Source organism: Crotalus tigris, unplaced genomic scaffold (assembly GCF_016545835.1).
Source record: "Crotalus tigris isolate CLP2741 ecotype Arizona unplaced genomic scaffold, ASM1654583v1 scf7180000019021.11574027:1482141, whole genome shotgun sequence".
Lineage (NCBI taxonomy): Eukaryota > Metazoa > Chordata > Lepidosauria > Squamata > Viperidae > Crotalus > Crotalus tigris.
This window is the reverse complement of record NW_024097333.1, coordinates 1,386,045-1,413,088: the sequence shown is the minus strand read 5'-3', so window position 1 is coordinate 1,413,088 and position 27,044 is coordinate 1,386,045. Positions and strand designations below refer to the sequence as shown.

General features: G+C 46.5%; 2 protein-coding genes across 4 annotated transcripts in view; both read right to left on the bottom strand.

Annotated features, from left to right (window-relative positions):
• ARHGAP30 (Rho GTPase activating protein 30) overlaps positions 1 to 1,461 on the bottom strand; it is a 37,777-nt gene extending 36,316 nt beyond the window's left edge. For both annotated transcript variants that reach the window (XM_039358531.1, XM_039358532.1), the window contains exon 1: positions 1,015 to 1,461. In XM_039358531.1, coding sequence (XP_039214465.1) covers positions 1,015 to 1,123 — 109 coding nt within the window. In that variant the 5' untranslated portion in view covers positions 1,124 to 1,461. The remainder of the gene's footprint in view (positions 1 to 1,014) is intronic.
• A 7,487-nt stretch (positions 1,462 to 8,948) lies between these two features.
• Positions 8,949 to 27,044, bottom strand: part of NECTIN4 (nectin cell adhesion molecule 4) — an 87,374-nt gene continuing 69,278 nt past the window's right edge. The window contains exons 4-9 of one of the 2 annotated variants that reach the window (XM_039358458.1): positions 26,468 to 26,588; positions 18,205 to 18,356; positions 15,817 to 15,964; positions 14,904 to 14,982; positions 11,319 to 11,480; positions 8,949 to 10,024 (exon numbers count right to left, since the gene is read on the bottom strand). In XM_039358458.1, the coding sequence (XP_039214392.1) occupies positions 9,758 to 10,024; positions 11,319 to 11,480; positions 14,904 to 14,982; positions 15,817 to 15,964; positions 18,205 to 18,356; positions 26,468 to 26,588 (929 nt within the window). In that variant the 3' untranslated portion in view covers positions 8,949 to 9,757. The remainder of the gene's footprint in view (positions 10,025 to 11,318; positions 11,481 to 14,903; positions 14,983 to 15,816; positions 15,965 to 18,204; positions 18,357 to 26,467; positions 26,589 to 27,044) is intronic. The other variant, XM_039358459.1, reaches the window with a different exon arrangement.

Here is a 27,044-nt window from a genome sequence, read left to right as displayed (position 1 = left end):
CCAGCTTTTGTAAGCTCAACAGATAAGGATCGAGTCAACCATAAAGGAATTTTCACTCTTAGACACACAGAACAATAGAGTTGGAAGGGACTTTGGAGGTCTTCTAGTCCAACCCCCTACTCAAACAGGAGACTATTCCATTCTGGACAAATGTCTGTCCAATCTCTTCTTGAAAACCTCCCGTGATGGAGCACCCACAACTTCTGAAGGCAAAGCTGTTCCACTGATTATTTGCTCTCACTGTCAGGAAATTTCTAGACTCTAACGTCTTGTTTTGTATTGTGGTGATCAGAACTGGATGCAGCATTCCAAATGTGGTTTAATTAGTTTGGGTAATGAAAGATCTGCTAGAAAACAACCAAGCTCAGAGAGCACCAAGGGCCCCACAGTTCTCCACCACCTCCTCCACCACCTCCACCACCACCTCCTCCTCCTCCTCCCAGTTTCATTGCTTAGTCTTTTAATAGACACAAATATTCCTTTTAATGTTGCTTTTATAATGCAGTTGGATTTAAATTTTTTATTTGTCCTTTAACATGATGCAGTTGTTAATCTTGGAGCATGCTTGGTGAATATCTGGTAATGCATCTGGAGTTTGCCCTCAGATTTTGTTTGATTTTAATTGATTTATGTTTTAATGAAGACATACTTTAAATTACTGTAAGCTGCCCAGGGTTACCCTGGCCTATGCTAAGATGGGCGGCCAATAAATTTTATAAATAAAATAAATAAATAAGGGACCCAGTATTTCTGCATAGATTGGTCTAGAACAGGGACCTCCAACTTTGCCAACTTAAGGTTGTGGACTTCAACACCCAGACTGTGGACTAGAAGGCCTCCAAGGTCCCTTCTGGCGACTATAAATTATCCAGGCGTGGAGCCTTCTCAGAAAACCAATGAAGCAGATTCAGTTTGTTTAGCAGAAGTTCTCACCTCACCCCATTTCCTGTTTGGGCTAATGGACCCATAAGGAGTCTGAAAAACATGCAGGTCTTCGAAAAGAAAATCACTTACTATCATGGCCAGATGACTGCAGATGTTCCACCAGGTCACACCCAAAGACTCGATCTTTTGCCGGTCCTTTACGTTTCACCTTCTGCCGAGCTTTCATGGCCAGCGACATGGATGCAAAGGAACTCCACTCTTCCTCTTCCTCAACACTTACACCCTCGTACCAACTTCTCCTTCCAAGGCTGGGCTAAGTCCATTGGTCCTCAGGAAAAACCTGTTGATTGTTGAGTTCCTGGCTCTCTAGTACTCATTTACTGGCCCCTGGCAATCTTCTGCTTCCTTAAATTCATTCTACCTTCTGTGGCCTCTGCTCAACACATCCAAGGTCCTTCAGAAAGGTTGGAAGATCCGTCTTTGCAACCACGGGGCCACCAGAAGTGTGGTTCCTGGCCAACTGGAAGATTGCCGCAAAGCATACAGCGGTATACGAGGGCAAGGTAGAAAATCTGTGCCCCCCTTTTTTTTTCATTAAAAAATGTTCTGTTCTTACTCAGACCTGACAGGAAGTGAGTTCAGCTTGTCTCCAAACACAACTTCCCCTACACAGCATCTCCGAAACCACAAAGCACAAGCTAACAGCTTTCAACAAAAGCCTCCTTGCTTTGTCACAAGCTGACACTTGGAGGGTGAAGGACTAAGGCTTATGGCTTTGCAATCTTGCCTTTTTGATTGTCTCCATTAGCAAATAAGGAGGAGGTTATGGTGAGAGGGCCAGAAAATCATGGTGTCAAGGGCCTGAGGGCAGGACAAGAAGTCACAGGTGGAAGATTATTAAAGAGGGATCCAATCTTCAACTAAGGAGAAGTTTCCTGACAGTGAGAGCAATTAATCAGTAGAACGTCTTGCCTCTGGGAGTTGTGTGTGTTCCATCATTGGAGGTTTTCAAGAAGAGACTGGACAGCCATTTGATTGGGATGGTATAGGGCAGCGGTTCTCAACCTATGGGTCGCGACCCCATTTGGGGTCGATCGCCCATTTTTCGGGGGTTGTCAAAGGCGGCGATCCACCATTTTTCGCGGCGCCGTGCACGCGCGCCGCACATGGGTGGCCGCCGCGCATGCGCGCTGCGCATGGGGGCGCCGCCGTGCATGGGCGTCGCACAAGGGGCGGTGCCGTGCACGCGTGCTGCGCATGGGGGGCCGTCGCGCTTGTGTGTCGCGCATAGGGCCCCGCCCCCATGCGCGCGCCGCCGCGCATGCGCAGAACGTTTGTGTGACGGGGGTCGCCGTCACACAAACGTTGAGAAGCACTGGTATAGGGTCTCCTGGTTGACCAAGGGGTTGGACTAGACTCCAAGGTCCTTCCAACTCCTGTTATTCTGTTATTTCTGACAATGAGAACAATTAACCAATGGGACAGCTTGCTTTCAAAAGTTGTGAAGGCTCCATCACAGCTTTCCAGAAAAGATCAGACAGCCATTTGTCTGATAGGGTCTCTTACTTGAGCAAGAGGTTGGACTTGGAGACCTGTGAGGTCCCTTCCAACTCTGTTATTCTGCTTGATATCTTCACAAATGGGTTTTTATTAAATGTTAGGAGATTTAGGACCTATAGCTTGATGGTAATACCAATGCTTCTCCACCATTGGCTGAAGCAGGGATGGGGTGATGTTTTTCTATGGTGTTTGAGGATGGCAGAGGAAATTATACTTCTTGTCTTGAACATCTCTGAACAAAAGTCTAGTGGTCTTGCAGGAGATCTCCAACCATGGGCAAAATTGCCCTATGTGTGTGAGAGGGGAGGGAAGAGAGAGAGACACACACACAGAGAGAGAGAGAGAGAGAGAGACAGAGACAGAGAGACAGAGAGAGACAGAGAGAGACAGAGACACAGAGAGACACACACAGAGAGACACACACACAGAGAGAGAGAGAGACAGAGAGAGACAGACAGACAGAGAGAGAGACAGAGACAGAGACACAGAGAGACACAGAGAGAGACACAGAGAGAGAGAGACAGAGAGAGACAGACAGAGAGACAGAGACACAGAGAGAGACACACACACAGAGAGAGAAACACACACACACACAGACAGAGACAGAGAGAGAGACAGAGACAGAGAGAGACAGAGAGAGAGAGACAGAGACACAGAGAGACAGAGAAAGAGAGAGAGACAGACAGAGACACAGAGAGACAGAGACACAGAGAGAGACACACACAGAGATAGATAGATAGATAGATAGATAGATAGATAGAGAGAGAGAGAGAGAGAGAGACAGAGAGACACAGAGAGAGAGAGAGAGAGAGACAGAGACAGAGACACAGAGAGACAAAGAAAGAGAGAGAGAGAGAGACACAGACAGAGATATATATAGAGAGAGAGACAGAGAGAGAGACACAGAGAGAGAGAGAGAGAAAGAGAGATAGAGATAGAGAGATAGAGATAGATGGATAGATAGATAGATAGATAGAGAGAGAGAGAGAGAGAGAGAGAGAGAGAGAGAGAGAGAGAGAGAGAGAGAGGAGACACACACAGAGAGAGGCAGAGAGAGGCACACAGAGAGAGAAATTTACCAACTTAGGAGAACCTTTTAGACCAAGGGTTTTGAACCTTGGCAACTTTAAGACTTGTGGACTTCAACTCCCAGGCTTCCAAGAACCGACACCTGAGCCTGAGAGGAATTTGCACACTTACACTTTTGGGGCTTGTGCAAAAATTGATGGATCACCAAATAAAACAAAACATTTGAACCTTCCTACTTCTTCAATATATACAGTGCTATTTTTGACACTTATCCTTTATGGTGGCTTAGATTAGAAGTAGAGAGAAACCCAAGATTTAAGTATTTACCAAAAAGCGGGATTCTGGGATGGCAAAAGTGCAATTTATTTACAAAACCAGCAGAGCCCATTCTATACACACTTACAGAGTATTTTACACACACGCACCTGCGTGAACAATGCACACATACAGGGAGGCAGACATACATGGCTTTTTTTTTCTATATACAAAGACATTTACAGATCATAGAAAGACAGCTGCTCACTTCCTCACACTTTAAAAAAAAGGCTAATAACAATATTAATACATATTTAAAAAGCTTCTAAAAGTCTGGAGTCTGTCAAATTTACTTCCAAAGAGTCCCATTGCGATAGTTGTGACATTCAGAGGAAGGAGGGAGAGAAATTAAAATAGACGTATTGGATCCCACAAATTCTCTGTCACGTTTCAAGGAAAATCAAGATTTCTAGCAAATTGACCCTTGGAGGTGCATAACATGTAAACTTGGTTAGGTTAATTCTGCTTGGCACGTTATGTAAACCCGGCCTGTTTAGTTCATTTCTGTAGCTTATTGGTTCATTTCTCATATTTAACATATTACAGGTACTCCTTGATTAACAACAGTTCATTTAGGGACCATTCAAAATGACAACGGCACTGAAAAAAAATGACTTATGATTGTTTTTCACACTTAAGACCATTGAAGCATCCCCAGGGTCACGTGATCAAATTTCGGAAACTGGACATCGTATTTATGACGGTCCCAAGGTCACGTGGTAAGTATTGAAAAACAGTCGTAAGTCAGTGTCGTCGTAACTTCCTACGGTCTCTATATGAACAATTCAAAATTACAACACCACTGAAAAAAGTGACATGACTGTTTTTCACACTTAAGACCACTGAAGCATCCCCAGGTCACGTGATCAAACTTCAGGCACTTATCAACTGACTCGTGTTTACAACAGTTGCCGTGTCCCGGAGTCAGGTGATCCCCCTTCTGACGAGCAAAGTCACTGGGGAAGCTGATTCACTTAACAACTATCCCCCAGGGAAAGTTGCACTTCAAGATTCTCAGCCTTGAAAATCAATAAAAATCAAAAAATTTGAATGATATTCCCCCCCCCCCCCAATGCATCTGTATTGCAATAACTCTGCCGACCCAGAAAAGACCATCTGGGTTGGTAAAGCAAATTCTGAGAAACTTTGTTCTTTCTCAAATGAAGTCCTAATCCTGTAAAAACTCACACAATTCGACAGATCCTTATTTTAAAAGTTAGGAAACCAAGTTTTAAAAGTGTTGAATAAACCAAATATTTGAAGAGGGGTTTCATCTTCTCAGTCATCTGCCTGTATTTCATGGACTTTTTATTCCTGTTTATTAACTTAATTCCTTTTCATCTTTTTTAATCAAAAGAGGGCCACCAGAGGCAATTTAGAACACTTTACCCTCATTATAGGTATGACTAATTGTTTATTTGCTGACTGACGGCCAGGGTGAACATGGTCATTCAGAAAATATTTATTGTTAGAAGACAAATGGATGAAATACATTTCTCCTAAAGCTAGGGCAATTTAAACATATTTGGCATGTTCAATGAAAGGCATTTGTTCAGTTTGAATGGCACTATTTGGGATCTTCATGTAGCTTTTAATGGTTCAAACTGTTAGGGAAGAAATTACACTGAATTCAAAGATTTGTCGGAATTAACATCCTGAATGGATACAAATACTGGAGTAGAATCAGATCAGGATTAAATGGGAAATTTAAACTTTGTCATCTTTGTCATCATTAACTCAGTGTTTTTCAAGGTTGGTCACTTTAAGAGGAATGGAATTCTGGGAGTTGAAGTCCATGCTTTTTAAAGTGACCAACCTTGAGAAACACTGCATGAAATCGTTGCTCCCAATCAGAAAAGGATCCCTGATCACTAGTCCTGCCTATGGATTAGCTGAGCTAATTTAAATAAATTCAGATTTCCTGGGCCAAATTGAGGACAGGTTTGGGCATCTCCAGGACTGGCAGAAGGTGCCATGAAGACACTGATGGGAACTCCTGGAGGGCAAGAAAATTGGGGGGGGGGAGCAGGGGAGTCATTCATTATTTTATTTTATCTTATTATTTTATTTTATTTTATGATTTATTTCATTTTCTCTCATTGTGAAATAGAAAGAAAATAATAAAATAGGCAGATATCTACAAAAAGAGAGATTTTATTGACAGTGCTTCAAAACTCATTATGGAACTAGGTTTTATAGAAAACTTAGGACTTTGGAGAATACTGTAAATATGGAATTATTCATACATAAAACCATTATCAGGACCAGAATTTCCATTGCTAAGCAATGGATTTTATGAGCTTTTTTGGCAGGATTGTTAAGCAAGACCACAGTTGCTATTAAGCGAATCGTGCAGTCGTTAAGTGAATCTGGCTTTCCCCTTTGATGTTGTCAGAAATTGGCTGGGAAGGTTGCAAATGATGAACATGTGACCCCGGGGCCACTGCAAAACTGTCATTAAGGACATGCCTGTTGCCAAGTACCCAATTTGTGATCCGTGTGACCATGGGAATGCCACAATGGTCATAAGTATGAAAAGTCATAAGTCACTTTTCTCACTGCCGTCGTAACTTCGTACGGTCGCTAAATTAATGGTTCATTTAGTGACTGTTCCAAATTACAGCAGCACTTATGACTGTTTTTCCCACTTACGACCGTCGCAGCATCCCCATGGTCACGTGATTAAACTTCAGATGCTTAACAACTGACTCACATTTATGACAGTCGTAGTGTCCTGGGGTCACATGACCCCCTTTTGCCACCTTCTGACAGTGGGGGAGCCAGATTCACTTAACAACCATGTCACTAACTTAACAGCTGCAATGCTGCAAGAAAGATGGTAAAATAGGGCAAACGCACTTGAATTTCTCACTTAGCAACATAAATTTTGGGCTCCGTTGAGCTCGTCAGCCGAAGACTGCCTGTATTCACGGATGCTAAGGGCCAAGCTCAGTTTACGGCAGATTCCAAGGGGAGATCTGGGTTTGTGAATTCAGCCGCGGCAGTTTCAGGAACTGCATGTCTGAATGAGCCAATCTCTGAGATAGATTGGCCAATCTTCCCATCATTTCATCTCCTAAGGCAGTAGTCCCCAACCTTTTGGGCGCCAGGGACCCGTTCTGTGGAGAGAGGTTTTTCCGCGGACCGGGGGGTACGTGGTTTTGTGTGCTGCCTGCATCCCACGGATGGGGCTTTGCTTGTTTGTGCGGACCGGTGGCTGGCATGCTGCGGCCCTGTACTGATCCACAGACCGGGGGTTGGGGACCCCTGTCTTAAGCAATTGACCAAAGCAGGGTCCAGGCAGATGGTCACACTGGGACCCAGAAGGCCCAAAACTGATGAACTTTTTAGGCATTTGCTTCTAAGCCTTGATAAGTGTCCTGATGTTGTGTTCAGAGCTGTGGTGCCCCAAATTTGTCTCAATATTGCAGTGTTTCTCAACTTTGACAATTTTAAGGCATGTGGACTTCAACTCCCAGAATTCCACAGCCAGCAATGCTGGCTGTGGAATTCTGGGAGTTGAAGTCCACATGCCTTAAAATTGTCAAGGTTGAGAAACACTGCAATATTGTGAGTCACTTCACCTTCACTTTGGGGCAGAAGGTTTCCTGAAGGAGGCAGCTGGTCAGCAGAGTTGTAACTCTTGGCAAATATGAAACATGAGGTATAGTACGCACAAAAAGACTTAAAATATTAGAGAAGGAGAGGCTTGCTGTTTAAGAAACTTACTTTGTAAGCATATCCAAAGAGGACTTGGAGCAGTTTTGCAATTCCCCTTAAAACTCAAAACCAGTGTTTCTCAGCCTTCACGACTTAAAAGGTGAGTGGGCTTTAACTCTCAGCATTCCCAAGTCAGTTGTGCTAGTTAAGGAATTCTGGGAGTCAAAGTCTACAAATCTTAAATATGCTGAGATCGACATCAACGTCAAATGTGAACTTCCAATCCCAGAATTCCCCAGCCAGCACATGCTTTAGGACAGGGGCGTCAAACTCAATTTCATTAAGAGCCGTATCAGCATCGCGGTTGCCCTCACGGGGCCAGGTGGGTGTGGCCAGGGTGGGTGTGGCCTACTGGGTGGGTGTGGATGGAGTGGGTGCGGCCTACTGGATGGGCGTGGCCAGCTCTACATCGTTCCCGTCAAGGGTGCCTGTGGGGGTCTGGGCAGGAGTGGGACAGATCTGAGGGTCTCTGGCAGAAGGGGGTGGGACCGGGGCAAGCGCCAAGACATGGTCCACTGGAGGAGCCTCACTCTTCCTCTCAGGCCATGTGGGGGGGGGGGCTTATGGAGCTAAGACTGAATGCGTTTCAGCATAGTTGGCCACCACAAAATTGTACATTGGCTCCCGGCCGGCTTGGGCCAGGGTCAAGGCAGCGGGGGCCGTTCCCTCACTGTGTCCAGGATGGCTTCGCGTGCTGCATGAAACCACTTCGTGGGCCACATCCAGCCCCCAGCCCTTGTGTTTGACATGTCTGCTTTAGGATGTGTGGACTTCAATTCCCATATGGCTGGGGAATTCTGGGGGTTGAAGTCCACCTTTCTTCACACTGCTAAGGTTGAGAAATGCATTCTCAACATTCTCTGCATTCTCAAAATGCAGACCCACTCACAAAATCTGTCCTCAGAGTCACACATGTATTGCTCATACGTATTTCCATTGTTGTTGGTTAGCTTTAAGAAATATTTATAGCTATAGCATAGGTTGAGAAATAAAAATTAAAGAGATGGGGGGGGACTTGAAGTTCACTGGGGATGGGATTAGGGTTAGGGTTCTTCATCCCCAATGTTGGGATGACACCACTTGGATGTGTTTTGGAATTTCTAAATGGCTTTAGGAGTTGGAAAACCCCTGGACCCATGATACACTTCCTCGGGGCAAGCAGAAACATGGTACTGAACATCCTTGACCCAGTAGAACAGTGGTTCTCAGCCTGTGGGTCGGGACCCCATTTGGGGTCGAACGACCATTTCACGGGGGTCGCCAAACAACGCAGTCCACCATTTTGTTTTCCCCTTTTCTTTAGCTGTGCTCCTCCCTTTTATTCTATTGGCTTTTGAAAGCCAATAGAATAGACTTTCTTGAATAGAGTCTCATTCTATTGGCTTTCAAAAGCCAATAGGAATTGTCCAGGCTGTCTCTGCCCTGCTGAGCCCGCCAAAAGTCCCAGTCTGCAAACGGTGCTGCAGCAGCTGAGTAGTCCTCGACTTATGACCGGTTGAGTAGTCCTCGACTTACGACCGGTTGGGGGTCGCGGCATTAAAAAGGTTGAGAACCACTGCAGTAGAAGGACTTCTGTTGGGATCTCCAGATACTTTCTTCAGCATTTCCTGGAAAGTCCTTGAAGCTTACAGTGGAAATGTTCCTTGCCCAGTTCATATTAATAATACAAATAAAAATAATAATTAAAATTGAGCTCCTCTTTTTAACTGCTGGTGGCCTTTGGGAACCTTTTTCCAGGATGGACCAAGGACCATCTTAACAACGGCAACAGCAGATATAATAATTACCATAAAAGACGCAAGAGTTTCAATGGTTTTGCCCAGCCGAGTCACCTGGAGAGCTTCTCCCTTCTCCAACGCTTTGTCTGTTCCCCTGCCCGAATCAGCCCTGGCCTCAAAAGGTTCCAAAAATAATTTGCACAAAGAGGCAGCCCAGATCAGTTGGGGAAAAAAAAAAAAAGAGTCTCCCACTTCCTGAACTGGCCTCTGAGTATCTTCGGGATCTCTCGCACGTTGGAGGAGAAGTTGACTTCGGTGTTGGCCAAAGTCCTGGGAAGAAGGAAGAGGCCTTTAGGAGATCCCGAGGTGGACAGCTTGCAGCTGGGTGGACCGGTGGCTCAGAAAAAGGGGACCTGAGTCTCAAGGGCTCTTTGCCACTCCTCCAAAAGAGAGGCACCAGGAAGCAGTTAGGAGGAGGGCTCAGAGCTGGCTTGGATCTGGGAATCTGGCAAGGAAGGGGGGGTGAGCCATCAGACCAAGTGTCCCCGTCCGTTGATGTAGATGCCGTTGGAGGTGGGCTTCGCTCGGAGGGTGCCGTTCTCTTGGACGAAGTGAGTCATTGCTTGCTTGATATTGTTTTCGTCGTTCCGCTGTTCCTCTTCTTCTTTCTCCTTCTCCTTCTCCTCCACCTGATCTTCTGGGACAGGGGTGGGGGGCGGTGGGGGAAGCTCGGTCTGGGTCTCAATCTCCCGGACGGTGGATAAGGTTGAGTAGCTACGTCCCTCAGCTTCTTCTCCCTGTGCAGGCCGAAAGGAAGAAGAGTCACCAAAGGGGCAATGGGGTGATGGTGCCAGATGGGGACCTGGCCCCCAACTCAAGGTCTTGCTCAGCCACAGAAGTTCACAAGTTGAACTTATAACAACTTATAACCATTCACTTAGTGACCATTCAATAGTTACAATGGCACTGAAAAAGTAAACTTATGACCGTTTTTCCCCACTGAGGACTGTTGCAGCATCCCCCATGGGTCATGTCATCAAATTCAAATGCTTGGCAACTGATTCATATTTATGACGGTTGAAGTGCCCTGGGATCATGTGATCCCCCTTTGCGACCTTCTCACAAGTAAAGTCAATGGGGAAGCTGGATTCACTTTACAACCATATTAATAGGATAGAATAGAATAGAATAGAATAGAATAGAATAGAATAGAATAGAATAGAATAGAATAGAATAGAATAGAATAGAATAGAATAGAAAATATGGAATGGAATGGAATAGAATAGAATGGAATAGAATAGAATAGAATAGAATAGAATAGAAAGAATAGAATAGAATAGAATAGAATAGAATAGAAAGATAGAATAGAATAGAAAATATGGAATGGAATGGAATAGAATAGAATAGATAGAATAGAATAGAATAGAATAGAAATAATGAATAGAATAGATAGAATGGAATGGAATGGAATAGAATAGAATAGAATAGAATAGAATAGAATAGAATAGAATAGAATGAAGAATAGAATAGAATAGAATAGAATAGAATAGAATAGAATAGAATAGAATAATGGAATGAAGAATAGAATAGAATAGAATAGAATAGAATAGAATAGAATAGAATAGAATAGAATAGAAAATATGGAATGAAATGGAATAGAATAGAATAGAATAATGGAATGAAGAATAGAATAGAATAGAATAGAATAGAATAGAATAGAATAGAATAGAATAGAATAGAATAGAATAGAATAGAATAGAATAGACTTTATTTGGCCAAGTATGGTTAGATAGACAAGGAATTTGTCTCTGGTACAGAAGCACTCAGTGTACTTGCAAAATAAATAGAGATAATAATGCTAATATTAAAAGTATGCCTCCAGTAGAAGGTGGAAACAGGTAATAAAGGACGAAATAATACTACAGCCATACTTTATGAGTTAATATACATTAGTCAGCATAATCAACCCATTAAAAAAAAAAGAAAAGAACGCAAGAATGAAAATCCCAGAACCCTACACTCTGCCAGCCTCGCAAAGCTGAGCCCCTCAGAGCCACCCGAGGCAGCCTCCTTGCTTTTGACTCTGCTCACCATCACTGAGCAGAGGCTGGTCTCCCGGAAGCTGTCCGTCCGGAAGCTGCCTTGCCTGCTGTCCCGGCAGAGACTGTCCGCTCGGAGGCTTTCCCGGCACAGGCTGTCCCCGCGGAAACTCCCTTGCCGGCTCTCCGCCCTCAGGGGAAGGTTTTCCTCAATCTGAAGAGCAGAGAAATAGAAGGGCGAGAAGCTGATCTCCATGTTCTGTGGAGGGCCTTTCTTCCTGCTCAGCCAGGTGGCCTTCTCACCTGGTGCTTCGCGCTCAGACTCTGAGGGAGACTCTGAGGAGGACCACGGAGATGTTATGAAGTCCTTCAGAATTACAGAATGACAGAGTTGGAGGGTCTTTGGAGGTCTCTTAACCCGACCCCTGCTCACTGTTAGCCCTGATGATGTTACCTAGTTGGGTCATGAAATGTCTGCAAGGCACAACCAAGCTCAGAGAGCATCAAGGACCCCACAGTCCTCCTTCTCCTTTTCCTTCTCCTTCTCCTTCCCCTTTTCCTTCTCCTTCTCCTTCTCCTCCTCCTCCTTCTCCTTCTCCTTCCCCTTTTCCTTCTCCTTCCCCTTTTCCTTCTCCTTCTCCTTCTCCTCCTCCTCCTTCTCCTTCCCCTTTTCCTTCTCCTTCTCCTCCTCCTTCTCCTTCCCCTTCTCCTTCTCCTTCTCCTTCCCCTTTTCCTTCTCCTTCTCCTTCTCCTCCTCCTCCTCCTTGTCCTTGTCCTTCTCCTTCCCCTTCCCCTTTTCCTTCTCCTCCTCCTCCTCCTCCTCCTTCTCCTTCCCCTTTTCCTTCTCCTTCTCCTTCTCTCCTCCTTCTCGATTCTCCTTCTCCTTCCCCTTTTCCTTCTCCTTTCCTCCTTCTCCTCCTCCTCCTCCTCCAGCGAGAAATAATCCTATACCTGGGTGGCGAACCTATGGCAAACGGGGGTCCCCCCCAGAGGCGGCATTCCAGAGCCTCCTCGGGGAAAAAAAAGATCTTGCAAAGTTGGAATTGATTGATTGAACTTTTTAGTCCCACCCAGTCTGCTGTTACCACTGCAGCCACGCCCACCCAATGGGCCACACCCACCCGGCACCTGACGATGCATAAGTGGGTTTGGGGTTGCAGTTTGGGCACTCGGTCTCTAAAAGGTTCACTATCACTGGACTATACCATCACAGACAGACGGCTGTCCAGTCTCTTCTTAAAGCCTCCAATGATGGAGCACCCACAACTTCTGGAGGCAGGTTGTTCCACTGATTAATTGTCCTCACTGTCAGGAAGTTTTTCCTTAGTTCTAGGATGCTTCTCTCCTTGTTTAGTTTCCATCCATTGTTTCATATCCTGCCCTCTGGTGCTTTGGAGAATAAGTTGACCCCCCTCTTTTTGTAGCAGCCCCTCAAATTTTGGAAGATACTATTATGTCACCCGTAGTCCTTCTTTTTAATAAACTAAACAAACTAATTCCTGCCTCCAATCACAGAAAGACAACTGGGTCTCTCTGTCTGCTCTCAAAAACAAAACATGCTATGTTATTATAAAGGCTTTCCCATAATACTAAATAATGCAGAATTTAACTTTGTAGGTTTATCCCAAAGGTGCTTTTTCAAAAGGCAACTGGACTTTGTTTTTTCTTTCTTTTCTTCGCTTCTCACCCAAGAAACTTCTTCAGTTCTACACTGACATTGTTTTGCCTTTATCATTATAGGTTTCAAAGGTATCGTTAGCCATGCAGGGTTGTGAGAACAAGATGGGTGGCCATCTCTACAAATCGTCACGAGAAATGGAACCTAATTTTCGTTCTGGCTTTTTCCTTTTTCTGGGGTGTCTCCCCAAGCCCTGAGTTCAAACCAGCTCTACATTAAATGAATGTCCTAAGGCAGTGGTTCTCAACCTGTGGGTCGGGACCCCATTTGGGGTCGAACGACCATTTCACGGGGGTCGCCAAACAACGCAGTCCGCCATTTTTCCCCCCTTTTCCTTAGCTGTGCTCCTCCCTTTTATTCTATTGGCTTTTGAAAGCCAATAGAATAGACTCTCTTGAATAGAGTCTCATTCTATTGGCTTTCCAAAGCCAATAGGAATTGTCCAGGCTGTCTCTGCCCTGCTGAGCCCGCCCAAAGTCCCATTCTGCAAACGGTGCTGCACCAGTTGAGTAGTCCTCGACTTATGACCGGTTGAGTAGTCCTCGACTTATGACCGGTTGGGGATCGCGGCATTAAAAAGGTTGAGAACCACTGCCCTAAGGCTTCAGAAGTACTGAGGAAATGTGCGATATTTTCTCAGAACAAAGACCTGGAAATGCTTCCTAGCTGCATGTTTTTCACACTTGCTTCCTCTAGGGAGTGCTGGAGGATTTCGGTGGCTCAGTATATGAAAAGGACAGGATGTGAAAATAAATCAAAAAATCAAGAAAGACGCCTGCCTAGGCTGAGCAGAGTTATCGCTATAATAGCTAAATGGCCCCTGCCTGTCCAGAAGTGGCATGGCAGTGGTGTGGCTATTAGGACACAGCTATCCTCATGGTAGTCCAACTGGATGAAATTTCCAGACAGTGAGAACAATTAACCAACCAATTGTTTGGTTTGCCTTTAGAAGTTGTGGGTGCTCCATCAATGGAAGTTTTCAAGAAGAGACTGGACAGACATTTCTCTGAAAGAGGGTCACCCTATTCTCCAAAGTACCCAAAGGCCAGACAAGGAACAGTGGATGGAAATTAATCAAGGAGAGAAGCAACCTAGAACTAAGGAGAAACATCTTAACATGGAGAACAATTAATCAGTGGAATGGCTGGCCTTCAGAGGTTGTGGGTGCTCCATCACTGGAAGTTTTCAAGACGAGATTGGACAGCCATTGGTTCAGAATGGTATAGGGTCTCCTGCTCGATCAGGGGCTGGACTAGAAGACCTCTAAGATCTCTTTCCACTCTGTTCTTCTGGAATTCGGTTAATCAGTGGAACAGGTTGCCTCCAGGAGTTGTGGATGCTCCATCGCTGGACATTTTGAAGGAGAGACTGAACAGCCATTTGTCCAGTATGGTATAGGGCAGGGGTAGGCAACCTTGGCTCTTTTATGACTGTTGGACTTCAACTCCCAGAATTCCTGAGCCAGCCATGCTGAGGGGAAAGGGATAGTTTCCAAGCTGAGCCATGTTGGCTCAGGAATTCTGGGAGTTGAAGTCCATGAGTCATAAAGCGGCCTAGGCCAGGGGTAGGCAACCTTGGCTCTTTTATGACTGTTGGACTTCAACTCTCAGAATTCCTGAGCCAGCCATGCTGAGGGGAAAGGGATAGTTTCCAAGCTGAGCCATGCTGACTCAGGAATTCTGGGAGTTGAAGTCCACGAGTCATAAAAGAGCCAAGGTTGCCTACCCCTGGTATAGGGTTTCCTGCTTGAGCAGGGGGGTGGACTAGAAGATCTCCAAGGTCCCTTCCAACTCTGTTATTCTGTGTGGCCTTTCTGTGAAGGCTTGTCAACTTTGTGATTCCACGTCCTATGGCCAGTCCTGAGTTTACCCAGAAGGCAGTGAATTTTCCTGCACAACTCACAACCCAACCTGTGTGCTTTTCACACTTCTCCATCACCATCACACCTGAAGTCTTTACCTGATGCCGGGTCTCCGTGCTGTGGCTCGAATGCAGGCGCCGGATTGAGTTTTCCCGGGTCAAAGTCAGTTCTTCCTCACTGTCAAAGACAAGGAGAGGGAAACTGAGGGTGTGGCTTGCTGAAAATGCCACCCCCCTAGGCCCAGCCGTTAGCTCAATTTCGTGGTTCTGACTCCAAAAGAAGGAGTAGGCTTGCCTCTCCACAAAGTGGAGTTGAAGTCCACAACCTGAAGATGGGTGGACTTCAACTCTCAATGGGAATCAACTGCATGGATGGGTGGACTTCAACTTCCAGACTCCTGGAAGAATATTTCTCAACCTTCGTCACTTGAAGATGGGTGGACTTCAACTCCCAATGTGAGTCGACTTCATGGATGGGTGGACTTTAACTTCCAGACTCCTGGAAGAATATTTCTCAACCTTCGTCACTTGAAGATGGGTGGACTTCAACTCTCAATGTGAATCAACTGCATGGATGGGTGGACTTTAACTTCCAGACTCCTGGAAGAATATTTCTCAACCTTCGTCACTTGAAGATGGGTGGACTTCAACTCCCAATGTGAGTCGACTTCATGGATGGGTGGACTTCAACTCCCAGAATTCTGGGAGTTGAAGTCCACCCATCTTTAAGTGGCCAAGATTGTCCTAGACAGAGACCAGCATCAACCAGTGCTATTTCTTCTGCCATATCTAAATGTAGCTATGGCTCCTTTTCCCTGTTTTGCTTCATCCCACCCTTGACCTCCTTCACCACCCAAGGTCCTCCTTCATCCCTCTGAGCTTCTCCAACCCAAGGACGATGACCCACGGATCTGAAATTCAGACCGACCTGTCCTCATGAGCTTCTCACAAGACAAGTTTGATCACAAGAGGGGAGGAAACCGACACGAGTTTCCACGCAACCTTTCCTTACTATTTCTCTGTGATGCGTTTCGTTTTCCGCTTGTGGTAGCACGTCATGAGGACGATCACCAGGATCAGCAGGCTGACCAAGACCACCGAAATGATGCCCACGCCAATCATGGAGATGGAGACCACATCCACCTGCTGAGCTGGGAGTCCTGGGGGGTGAGAGAGGAAGGTTACAGCAGCTCACGTCAAGCTCAGAAAAATCAGAAATTATAGACCGGTTTCATTTTTCTGATTTGAAGGGCAGAGATATATTTTTTTTCTAATTCCGTTGAGCCATATCTGATTCTCAGAAGATGCCTGGACATGTCTCAGCAGTTTCCTTGGCAAGGTTTTCCAGCAGTGATTAGCCATTGCTTGGTTTCTAGGGCTGAGAGAAAACAACCAGCTCAAGGTCACCAAACTGGCTTTGTGTTTAGAACTTTGGGACTAGAACTCACCATCTTTCAGTGCCTTAAGCCAGGGCTTTTCAACCAGTGGTACGGGTACCACCTGTGGTACATTGGCACCTGGCAGGTGGTACGCGACCATCCTAGAAAAGTGATAGCGGGGGAGGGGAATGAGCTGAACTGGTGGCAGCACCGCACAAGACTGAGCGAGAGATGGCTGTAGCTGCAGGGCTGTCAGGGCTCAGCGGAAGCGCCAGGATCAGCACTAGGCTCCAGCAGGAGCTCGGCGCTGATCCTGGCGCTTATGAGCCCAGAAGAAGCGCTGATCAGCTGGAATGTTGCAGCCTCTCCAGGGTCTTGTGATTTCCATTCAGATGCTTGGCAACTGATTCATATTTATGACGGTCACAGTGTCCCAGGGTCATGTGAAGTGGCCAAAGCCTGCTGCAACCACCCAGTAGACGGGGGTGGGTTTTTTTTGGTCATCAAGTTTTTGACACCTTGCTAGTGGTCCTCGGATGTTGCCATATCCTAAAAGTGGTACAATGGGTAAAAAGGTTGAAAAGCCCTGCCTTAAGCTACACGCCTTCATATTTTTCTAAGGACTGCTTTCATAACTGGCAAAAATATGCACAAGCCAGATGTGGCACGGAGGTGAGGGTTATATAGGTTGTCCTCGACGTATGACAACAATCGAGCCCAATTATTCTGTTGTTAAGTGAGACATTTGTTAAGTGAATTTATGCCCTTTCTTGCCTCCGTTGTTAAGGGAATCACTGCAGTTGTTAAGTTATAACCCAGTTGTTAAGTGAAGCTGGCTTCCCCATGGATTTTGCTTGTCAGAAACTCACAAAAGGGGATCACAGGACCCTGTGACACTGCAACCATCATAAATGGTAGAATTAAAAGATATATATAACTGTACATATAATTGTATATATAATTGTATTGTATAGAACAGTGGTTCTCAACCTGTGGGTCGGGACCCCATTTGGGGTCGAACGACCATTTCACGGGGGTCGCCAAACAATGCAGTCCGCCATTTTTTCCCCCCTTTTCCTTAGCTGTGCTCCTCCCTTTGATTCTATTGGCTTTCGAAAGCCAATAGAATAGACTCTCTTGAATAGAGTCTAATTCTATTGGCTTTCCAAAGCCAATAGGAATTGTCCAGGCTGTCTCTGCCCTGCTGAGCCCGCCAAAAGTCCCATTCTGCAAACGGTGCTGCACCAGTTGAGTAGTCCTCGACTTACGACCGGTTGAGTAGTCCTCGACTTACGACTGGTTGGGGGGTCGCAGCATTAAAAAGGTTGAGAACCACTGGTATAGAAGGACGAGGCTTATATAGAGGTTAAGAACGGGATGGATTAAATTTTTGTACCATGAGAAACAAACTGTTAGGAAAATTCATTCTAGAACAGTGTTTCTCAACCTTGACCGTTTTAAGGCATGTGGACTTCCACTCCCAGAATTCCACAGCCAGCAATGCTGGCTGTGGAATTCTGGGAGTGGAAGTCCACATGCCTTAAAACGGTCAGGGTTGAGAAACACTGTTCTAGAATGTCATGTTTGTCCATTTTTGTTTTAATTGTATTATGAATAAAAAAAAAAATTAAAAAAAAAATGTGAACCAGCTGCCAATCGTCTGAATTTGGATCACGTGACCACGAGGATGCTGAAATAGTCCTAAGTGGGAAAAACGGTCCTAATTCAACTTTTTTTCAGTGCTGCTGTAAATTTGAATGGTCACTAAATGAACTGTGGCAAGTCGAGGACCGCCTGTAATATGACTCTCAATTGCCTTAAGCCGGCCTGAAAGAGAGGCGAGTTCAAGCATGGAGGAAGAACGAATCCTCTGGGGCCACTTGTACCTCTGCCCGTTTCAAACATTCTTCATCCAGTTGTTCCTGGGACAGGGCAAACGGGAACCAGCTTTTCTCCGGATTGAAAACCGGGCAAGGGAGGAAGGCCGGTGGACTCATCCAGATGTTGCCATCCAAACCCACCTTTGATGCCCACCGTCGCCCTCACTTCCTTGGCTGCAAAGCTGTTGGCCACTCGGCAGATGTAAACCCCTCCGTCTTCAGGGCGGAGGGGTCTCTGGAAGAGCAAGGTGTCCCCTTTGATCCTCACACCCCTGGGAAGGGGCTCGTTCAGCCTGTGCAGAGAGCAGAGACGGTCAGGACGGACAAGGAGGTCAACCATGGAACTTGCTGGCCCTTCCAGGACTCGCGAGAAGGAAAGGGAAGGAAAGAAGAGAGAGGGGAAAGAGAAGGGGAGGGGAAGGAAGAGGGGGAAGAAAAGAAAAGGGAGAGAGGAGAAGGCAAATGGGAAAGGGGAGTGGAAGGGAAGGGAAGGGAAGGGAAGAAGAGGGGAAGGCAGAGGGGGAAGGAAAGAAAAGAAAAGAAAAGAAAGGAAGAGAGAAGGGAAAGGGAAAGGAAAGGGGAAAGGGGAAAGGAAAGAAAAGAAAAGAAAAGAGGGGGAGAGAAGAATGGAAAGGAAAAAGGGAAAGGGAAGGAAAGGAAAGGGGAGGGAAGGAGGAAGGGAGGAGAGGGGAAAAGGAAAAGGGAAAGGAAAGGAAAGGGAAAGGGAAAAGAGGAGAGGAGAGAAGAGAAGGGAGGCAGAAGAGGGGAAAGGGGAAAAGAAAGGAAAGAAGGGAGGAAGGGAGGAGAGGGGAAAAGGAAAGGGGAAAGGAAAGGAAAGAAGGGAGGAAGGGAGGAGAGGGGAAAAGGAAAGGGGAAAAGAAAGGAAAGAAGGGAGGAAGGGAGGAGAGGGGAAAAGAAAAGGGGAAAGGAAAGAAGGGAGGAAGGGAGAGAGGGGAAAGGAAAGAAGGGAGGGAAGGGAGAGAGGGGAAGGAAGAAGGGAGGAAGGGAGGAAGGGAAAAGGAAAGGGGAAAGGAAAGGAAAGAAGGGAGGAAGGGAGGAGAGGGGAAAGGAAAGAAGGGGGAGGAAAAGGAAAGAGGAAGGAAAGAAGGGAAAGGAAAGAAGGGAGGAAGGGAGGAGAGGGGAAAAGGGAGGAAGGGGAAAGGAAAGGGGAAAGGAAAGGGAGGGAAAGGGAGAGAGGGGAAAGGAAAGAAGGGAGGAAGGGAGGAGGGGGAAAGGAAAGAAGGGAGGAAGGGAGGAGAGGGGAAAGGAAAGGGGAAAGGAAAGGAAAGAAGGGAGGAAGGGAGGAGAGGGGAAAGGAAAGAAGGGAAGGGAGGAGGGGAAGGGAAAGGGAGAGAGAGGAGAGAAGGGATTCAGGAGAGGGGAAAGGGGAAAGGGAAAGGAAAGAAGGGAGGAGAGGGGAAAGGAAAAGAAAGGAGAGGGGAGGGGAGAGGGGAAAGGGAAGAGAAGGAAAGGAACGGAAAAGACAGACAGGAAACGGAACCAGATACACCAATCCCACTTTATTCTAAGGCTACATGAACAAAATCTCGCAGGTCTGAAAGGACAAATCTCCCACCGTCTGTTTTACAATCTTGGGAGGCTAAGCAGCCTCCCTTCCGAGTTGCATCCACCTGTTGTGCAGCTGAGGGCTCAGCCGTCTCTTATCTGACTATTCCCCAGGCAGCATCGCTTCACCCCACCTCCCAGGGGTCTGCCCCACATCCCATCCCCAGATGTTGCCGATAGCATCACCCCACAAGGGACTGGTGACTCAAGCTCGGAACCCGGATCTAGTCGCCAACAAGTGCATGTCATGAGCTCAGACTGAGCGAGACCCCAATCCTCATAGACCAGGGGTTCTCAACCTTGGCAACTTTAAGACTTGTGGACTTCAACTCCCAGAATTCCTCAGCCAGCAAAGCTGGCTGAGGAATTCTGGGAGTTGAAGTCCACAAGTCTTAAAGTTGCCAAGGTTGAGAACCCCTGTCATAGACAGTATAATCATGCACACACACTAGGAGTTCAGGGATGCAAGTATTTCTGAACAGCATCCCACAGGATGTTTCTCTTCCTGGACTTCTGCCACTGATAAATTACTGTCCTATTTATGGGAGCTGCAGGGCAGCCTAGTTAGGGCACGTTATTAATATTCATCCTTCAGGTTTTAGCATGCAACACCCATTCATACGTGCGCCAGGCTCATGCTTTCCTTAGTGCAATGAATGGGTTGCAACTCACACGGCTCATTATTTAACAGTATTTTTTCCCCTCACCCTTTATTTTAAATATTTATAAGCTATTTCCTACACTAGCTTTTGGTGCAACAGTTGGGAAGAAATAGCTCGAAAACAATTACCGTATTTTCCGGCGTATAAGACGACTTTCTAAAGCGCGGAAATCGGCGTCGAAGTTGGGGGTCGTCTTATACGCCGAGTCGTCTTATACGCCGGAAATTACAGTAGTTTCTGGCGTATAAGATGACTTTCTAGGCATGCAACTCGGCGCCGAAGTCGGGGGTCGTCTTATACGCCGGGTCACCTTATACGCCGGAAAATATGGTAGATTGACTGGACTGCCCTCTGTCAGAAATGATGTAGGGACTTCTGCTCGCGCAGGGGGTTGGGCTAGATGACCTCCAAGGTCCCTTCCAACTCTGTTAACCTATCTAATAATCTAGATGAAAAATGAGCCTTGGTCAAAACCTGGGCCCAACCTCTTCAAGGGGTCAGAGAAATGTTGACGGTGACAAAGATTTTCAGCAGGCTAAAAACTGAGGCTTATTTTAAGAAATAAAAGAGGACTTATGTCCATTCATTTCGTGACCATCCCAAGTTACGACGGCGCTAACCAAGTGTCTTATAACCAGTCCTTGTACTTTTGCCCCATCTTACGACTTTCCTTGCCCCAGTTGTGAAATGAATCCGGCTTACCCAAAAACTTTGCTTGAGAGAAGGTCGTAAAAGGGGATTACATGAAACCCCCCCTGGGACACTGTGACCGTCATAAATGTGAGTCAGCCGCCCAGCGTCTGAATTTTGATCATGTGACCATGGGGGGAATGCTGCAATGGTCGCAAGTGTGAAAAGTCACTTTTTTTCCAACGCCTTTGTAACTTGGAATGGTCACTAAATGAACACTTGTAAGCCGAGGACCGCCTGTACCTTGCTGACACCTGGATTATGATTTTGTGGTTGTTTGGATGCAACGTATTATCATATTTGGTGGTCATGTAGAAATATAAAGGCTTTTTGGATCAAGATTTGGTGGAATATTCAGAAGATTTTTAATAGAAGGATAAAATTTGCACCACAATTGTTTTTGTTAGATTTTATTGATGACTGTGATGGTAAAGAGATTTTAATGTTGAATTTAATTACAGCAGCAAGGTTGCTGATTGGACAATATTGGAAGAAGGATTTTTTGCCTACTTTAGAAGAATGGCTTCTTAAAGTTTCTTATTTATCTGAAATGGCAAACAATTCGGCTTATCTGAAAGACCAGTCGCAAGAGAGAGATATTTCGGTGTGGAAAAGATGGGTGAATTTTATACAGAATAAATATGATATTAGAAAGCATTATTTAGCTTTTGAATGATGTATATTTAAGGGTAAGCTTTTGAATAACTTATGTGCAAGGATGGTAATTTCTGTTTTTATGCACTGGAGTTCAAGTGTTTAACATTTTGTTTTTGGGATGTATGTATAATTGTTTGATGTTCATTTAAATTCTATGTTTTTCGTTTTTTAACACTGTATTTAGCTCTGGGAAGTAGGGGGGAGGGGGTTGGGGGGTCGGGTGGGGGGAGTATTTTATTGTAAAATTTTATAAACTTTCAATAAAAAAAATAAATAAATCAAGGGGGGAAAGTGCAGCTGTGGCTGACTGTCTTTCTCTCCCTTCCCTGGCTGTTCATCCACCCCAAGGACATGTTGTGACTGGTGTTAACAGGGAAGAGAAATGGGGGGGGGAGGGAGGGAGCCATGACATCATCAACAATAGGTGCTGAAATCAAAGCAATGCCTTCCCTTTTCCCACGGTGACCTGATTAGCGGAGCCGGTGCTGAAACCTGTTTGGGCCCCACCCAAACTCTGCACATGCGGATTCCAGCAGCATCGGAGCTGCCGGGGGCATATCAGCCTGGGCCACTGCTGCACCCCCTCCCCAAACCCTAATTCAAACCCCAACCCAAATCTTAACCCCGATCCCAACCCCAGCCCACGGCCTCGCGCGTGCATTGATGCAGGCAGCAGACCTGCCCAAATGTGCAATTTGATGGGGAAACCTATCTTTATTTTTTTTAAAAAGAAAGGAAACACTGGGGGCTCTGAATAAGGGCTTTCTTCAGGTCACAAGATATTAATCTCTCCCCCGAGCAGGGGGTTGGTCTAGAAGACCTCCGAGGTCCCTTCCAGCTCGACAATGCTATGTTTCTTCAAACGCATGTTTGTCATTGCTTCCTGGGCCTTTTAAAATGGTACATTCTCCCCAGGAATGGCAACCAGAAGCCGTTGTTTGGATCCTTGCATTAGAGAGCAACTGACAAAGTCCTTGACTTACGACCACAAATTTAGACCAGAATTTACATTGCTAAGCAAGGAAGTTGTTAAGTGAGTCACTCCTGATTCTGATGACAGCCACCTTCCAGTATTTGAGAGACTGACACGGAGAAGACATCCTCTGGGGTGCCAACCTGTCCTCCAAAGCCCCTGAGGGCAGGACAAGAAGCAACGGATGGAAACTCATCAAGGAGAGAAGCAACCTGGAACTAAGGAGAAACTTCCTGACAGTTAGAACAATTAACCAGTGGAACAACCTGCCTCCAGAAGCAGTGGCTGCTCCAACACTGGAAGTTTTTAAGAAGAGACTGGACAGCCATTTGTCCGAAGTGGTATAGGGTTTCCTGCCTGAGCAGGGGGTTGGACTAGAAGACCTCCAAGGTCCCTTCCAGCTCTGTTATTCTGTTATTCTGTGTAGCCTTTTTGGTCAAGGCGGTTAAGCAAATCACTGCAGTTCTTAAGTGAATCAGCAGTCATTAAGCAAAGCCAGCTGCCCTCCCTGACTTTGCTTGCCAGAAGCCGATGGATTGCAAAAGGAAATCACCCGAGGCCCGAGACAGTGCAATTGACACAAACACAATATTCTGATCACAAGACCGTGGGGGGGAGGCTGTGACGGGCAGAAGTGTGAGAGCTGGTTGTAAGTCACTTTTTTTTTCCAGTGCTAAATGAAAATGTTTTTAACTCAAGGACGTCTTGTATTTGCTGCTGGGAATCTACCCGGTTAGTGTGCAAATGTTGCTTCATATCATTTATTTGAATGGGAGGCTGTCAAACTGCAAATGTAATTAAAACAGAGAGAGAAGGAGGAAGCAGAGGGTTCAAAAACAGCCATGCCTGTCCGGGGAACATACCATAGGAGAAGCCCGCCCACAGGGGTTCGATGCCCACCCCAGCTCCAGGCCTTTTTTTTCTTCAAAGCCTTTTCTAATGTCAGCAGGGTGGGGTCCATGTGGGTCTCGGGGTGGGGCTGGGGTGCTCCAAAGGGCAGGGGGTGTGATAGAGAAGATGGTGCATTTCCTAAGTCTCAGCAGTGTTGGACTGAAGAATAACAGAGCTGAAAGGGACCTTGGAGGTCTTCTAGTCCAACCCCCTGCTCAAGCAGGAGACCCTAGATTCAGACAGGTGGCTGTCCAGTCTCTTCTTGAACACCTCCAGTGATAGAGCGCCCACAACGTCTGGTGGCAAGCTGTTCCACTAGTTAATTGTTCTCACAGTTAGGAAATTTCACCTTAATTCCAGGTTGCTTCTCTCCTTGATTAGCTTCCGTCCGCTGCTTCTTGTCCTGCCTTCAGGCGCTTTGGAGAATAGCTTGACTCCCTCTTCTTTGGGGCAGCCCCTCAAATATTGGAACACTGCTGTCATGTCCCCCCTGGTCCTTCTCTTCATTAAACTAGACCTACCCAATTCTTGCAACCGTTCCTTATATGTTTTAGCCTCCAGCCTCCTAATCATCTTTGTTGCTCTTCTCTGCACTCTTTCTAGAGTCTCAAGATCTATTTTATATCATGGCCACCAGAACTGGATGCTCTATTCCAAGTATGGCCTTACCAAGGCCTTATAAAGCAGTACTAGCACTTCAAGTGATCTTGAAACTATCCCTCTGTGGATGCGGCCTAGGATGGCATTGGCTTTTTTGGCAGCTGCTGCACACGGCTGGCTGATACTTAAGTGGCTGTTCACTAGGACATCTAGATCTCTCTCAAAATTACTTCTATTAAGCCAGGTACCCCCTATTCTATACCTGCATATTTGGTTTTTCTTGCCTTGGCGGTCTTCTAGTCCAGCCCCCCGCCCAAGCTCATATCACCCTTAGTGCTTCTCTTCGCTAGACTAGACATACCTAATTCCTGAAAGCATGCATTATACAGCCTCCAGTCCCCTTGCAGAATGCAGAATCACGAAGTTGGAAGGGACCGTGGAGGTCATCTAGTCCAACCCCCTGCTCAGACAGGAACCCTACACCATTTCGGACAAATGGCTGAGCAGTCTCTTCTTAAAAACTTCCAGTGTTGGAGCATTCACCATTTCTGCAGGCAGGTTAATAATAATAATAATAATAATAATAATAATAATAATAATAATAATAGTTGGAAGGGGTCTTGGAGGTCATCTAGTCCAACCCCCTGCTGAGGCAGGAAACCCTACACCATTTCAGACAAATGGCTGTCCAGTCTCTTCTTAAAAACTTCCAGTGTTGGAGCACTCACAACTTCTGGAGGCAGGTTGTTCCACTGGCTAATTGTTCTAGAGACAGCCTCTCCCAGAACCCAGCAAGGACAGGCACGTGTCCTTTATTGCCATCAAGCCAAGGAGACCACGTTCTGGGCAGGCCACCAGGCTGCCAACCTGGGCTGCTCCGAGGCCCTCCCGCTGCCGTGTGACAAATCCTGCAGGGCGGCAGCTGGCAACGGCATTGTGTTCCTGCCGGCCGCACCCCCAGGAAGCCTGCCACCCCCCCAGCCGTGCTGACTTGGCTGTTCCTTCCTTCCCAGCTTGCCACAAAGGCCACGAGCTGCATTTTGCCCTGAGGCGCCTTAGCCGAAACCCACGGCAAGTCCCAGCTGGTCCCTCCCCAAAGACAAAGGCAGCTTACGAGACGGGCGAGAAGGAGGCGTGCTTGTGGAGGATCGGGCTCTTGCTTTCCGTGGGAGCCGTGGGAGAGGGCTGTGGCAGCCCCGCCAGATCTGGTGCCCTGCACTGGCTGGCAGGATTAGCGTGGCTATGGGGCAGCCTCCTGGCAACCTCTTGTCTTGGGGTTGGGAAGAAGGGGAGGCACCCAGGGGATATCATTTAAAAAGGCACACTGGGGCGATCAGCACTCTGGCTGGTTTTTATATGCAGGCATAGGTGACTTACGGCCATTCATTCAGAGACTCACTTGACCACCGCCTTGCTTAGGAAATTCTGGTCCTCTTGTGATTATAACTTCAGGATTACCTGTATGCCCTGCAGGGAGGGAGGGAGGGAGAGAAGAAGGAAAGAGGAGGAAGAGGAAGGAAGGAAAGAAGGAAGGAAGGAAGGAAGGATGGATGGAAAGAAGTAAAAGGGAAAGGAGAGAAGGAAGGAAGGAAGGAAGGAAGGAAGGAAGTAAAAGAGAAAGGAGAGAAGGAAGAAAGGAAGGAAGGAAGGAAGGATGGAAGGGGAAGGAGGGAAGGAAGAAGGAAAGAGGTGGAAGAGGAAGGAAGGAAGGAAGGAAGGAAGGAAGGAAGGATGGATGGAAGTAAAAGGGAAAGGAGGGAAGGAAGGAAAGAAGGAAGGAAGGAAGTAAAAGAGAAAGGAGAGAAGGAAGAAAGGAAGGAAGGAAGGATGGAAGGGGGAGGAGGGAAGGAGGGAAGGAAGAAGGAAAGAGGAGGAAGAGGAAGGAAGGAAGAAAGGAAGGAAGGAAGGAAGTAAAAGAGAAAGGAGAGAAGGAAGAAAGGAAGGAAGGTTGGAAGGGGAAGGAGGGAAGGAAGAAGGAAAGAGGAGGAAGAGGAAGAAAAGAAGGATGGAAGAAAGGAAGGAAGTAAAAGGAAAAGGACGGAAGGAAGGAAGGAAAAGGGGAAGGAGGGAGGGAAGAAGGAAGGAGGAAGGAGGAGGAAAAGGAACGAAAACAGGGAAAGGAAGGAAGGAAGGAAGGAAGGAAGGAAGGAAGGAAAAATAGAGAAGAGAGATAGGTAGGATGTAAGGAAAGAAGGCTGGGGAATTCTGGGAGTTGAAGTCCACAAGTCTTAAAGTGCCAAGTTTGGAGACCCCTGTTCTAACCAACAGCCCACTGAACAAACCAACTTCAAATCCTTGCCCCCTCTGCTACTAGGCTACACTAATAAGCCAGGAATCAAGGCTAAAGGCATCGCACCAGACTCACCGAGACCAGTTGTAGTTGGGGGGTGGGTTCCCATCTCCGAGGCACTTCAAAGAAGCCCCTTCCTTGCCTTCCATCCAGTCCTGCTCCGGCTCGTGACCCAGGATGGAGGCATCAGAGAGGTCTGCACGAGGGAGGGAATGCGAGGTTAGGCAAACAGAAGGGATGGGGAAGAGTATACCCATGTGGCACAGCCCTCGTAACCAGGTCCTTGGGCTGAAGCTTCTTAATGGAGAAGAAGGTAGAAAAGTCGTGGTGAACAGGACAAAGCCACAATTAACACCCCAGGTCCAACCTCAAGCCAAAGAGAACATGATCACCAGGACTACAACTACAGACAACAAGCAGATCTGTCTGTCTGTCTGTCTGTCTCTATCATCACCTATCTATCTATCTATTTATCCATCATATCTCTCTCCCTCTCCCTCTCTCTCTCATCTACCTATCAATCATCTATCTATCTACCTATGTCTCCCATCCATCCATCCATCCATCCATCCACCCACCCACCCACCCACCCACCCACCCACCCACCCACCCACCCTATCTATCTATCTATCTATCTATCTATCTATCTATC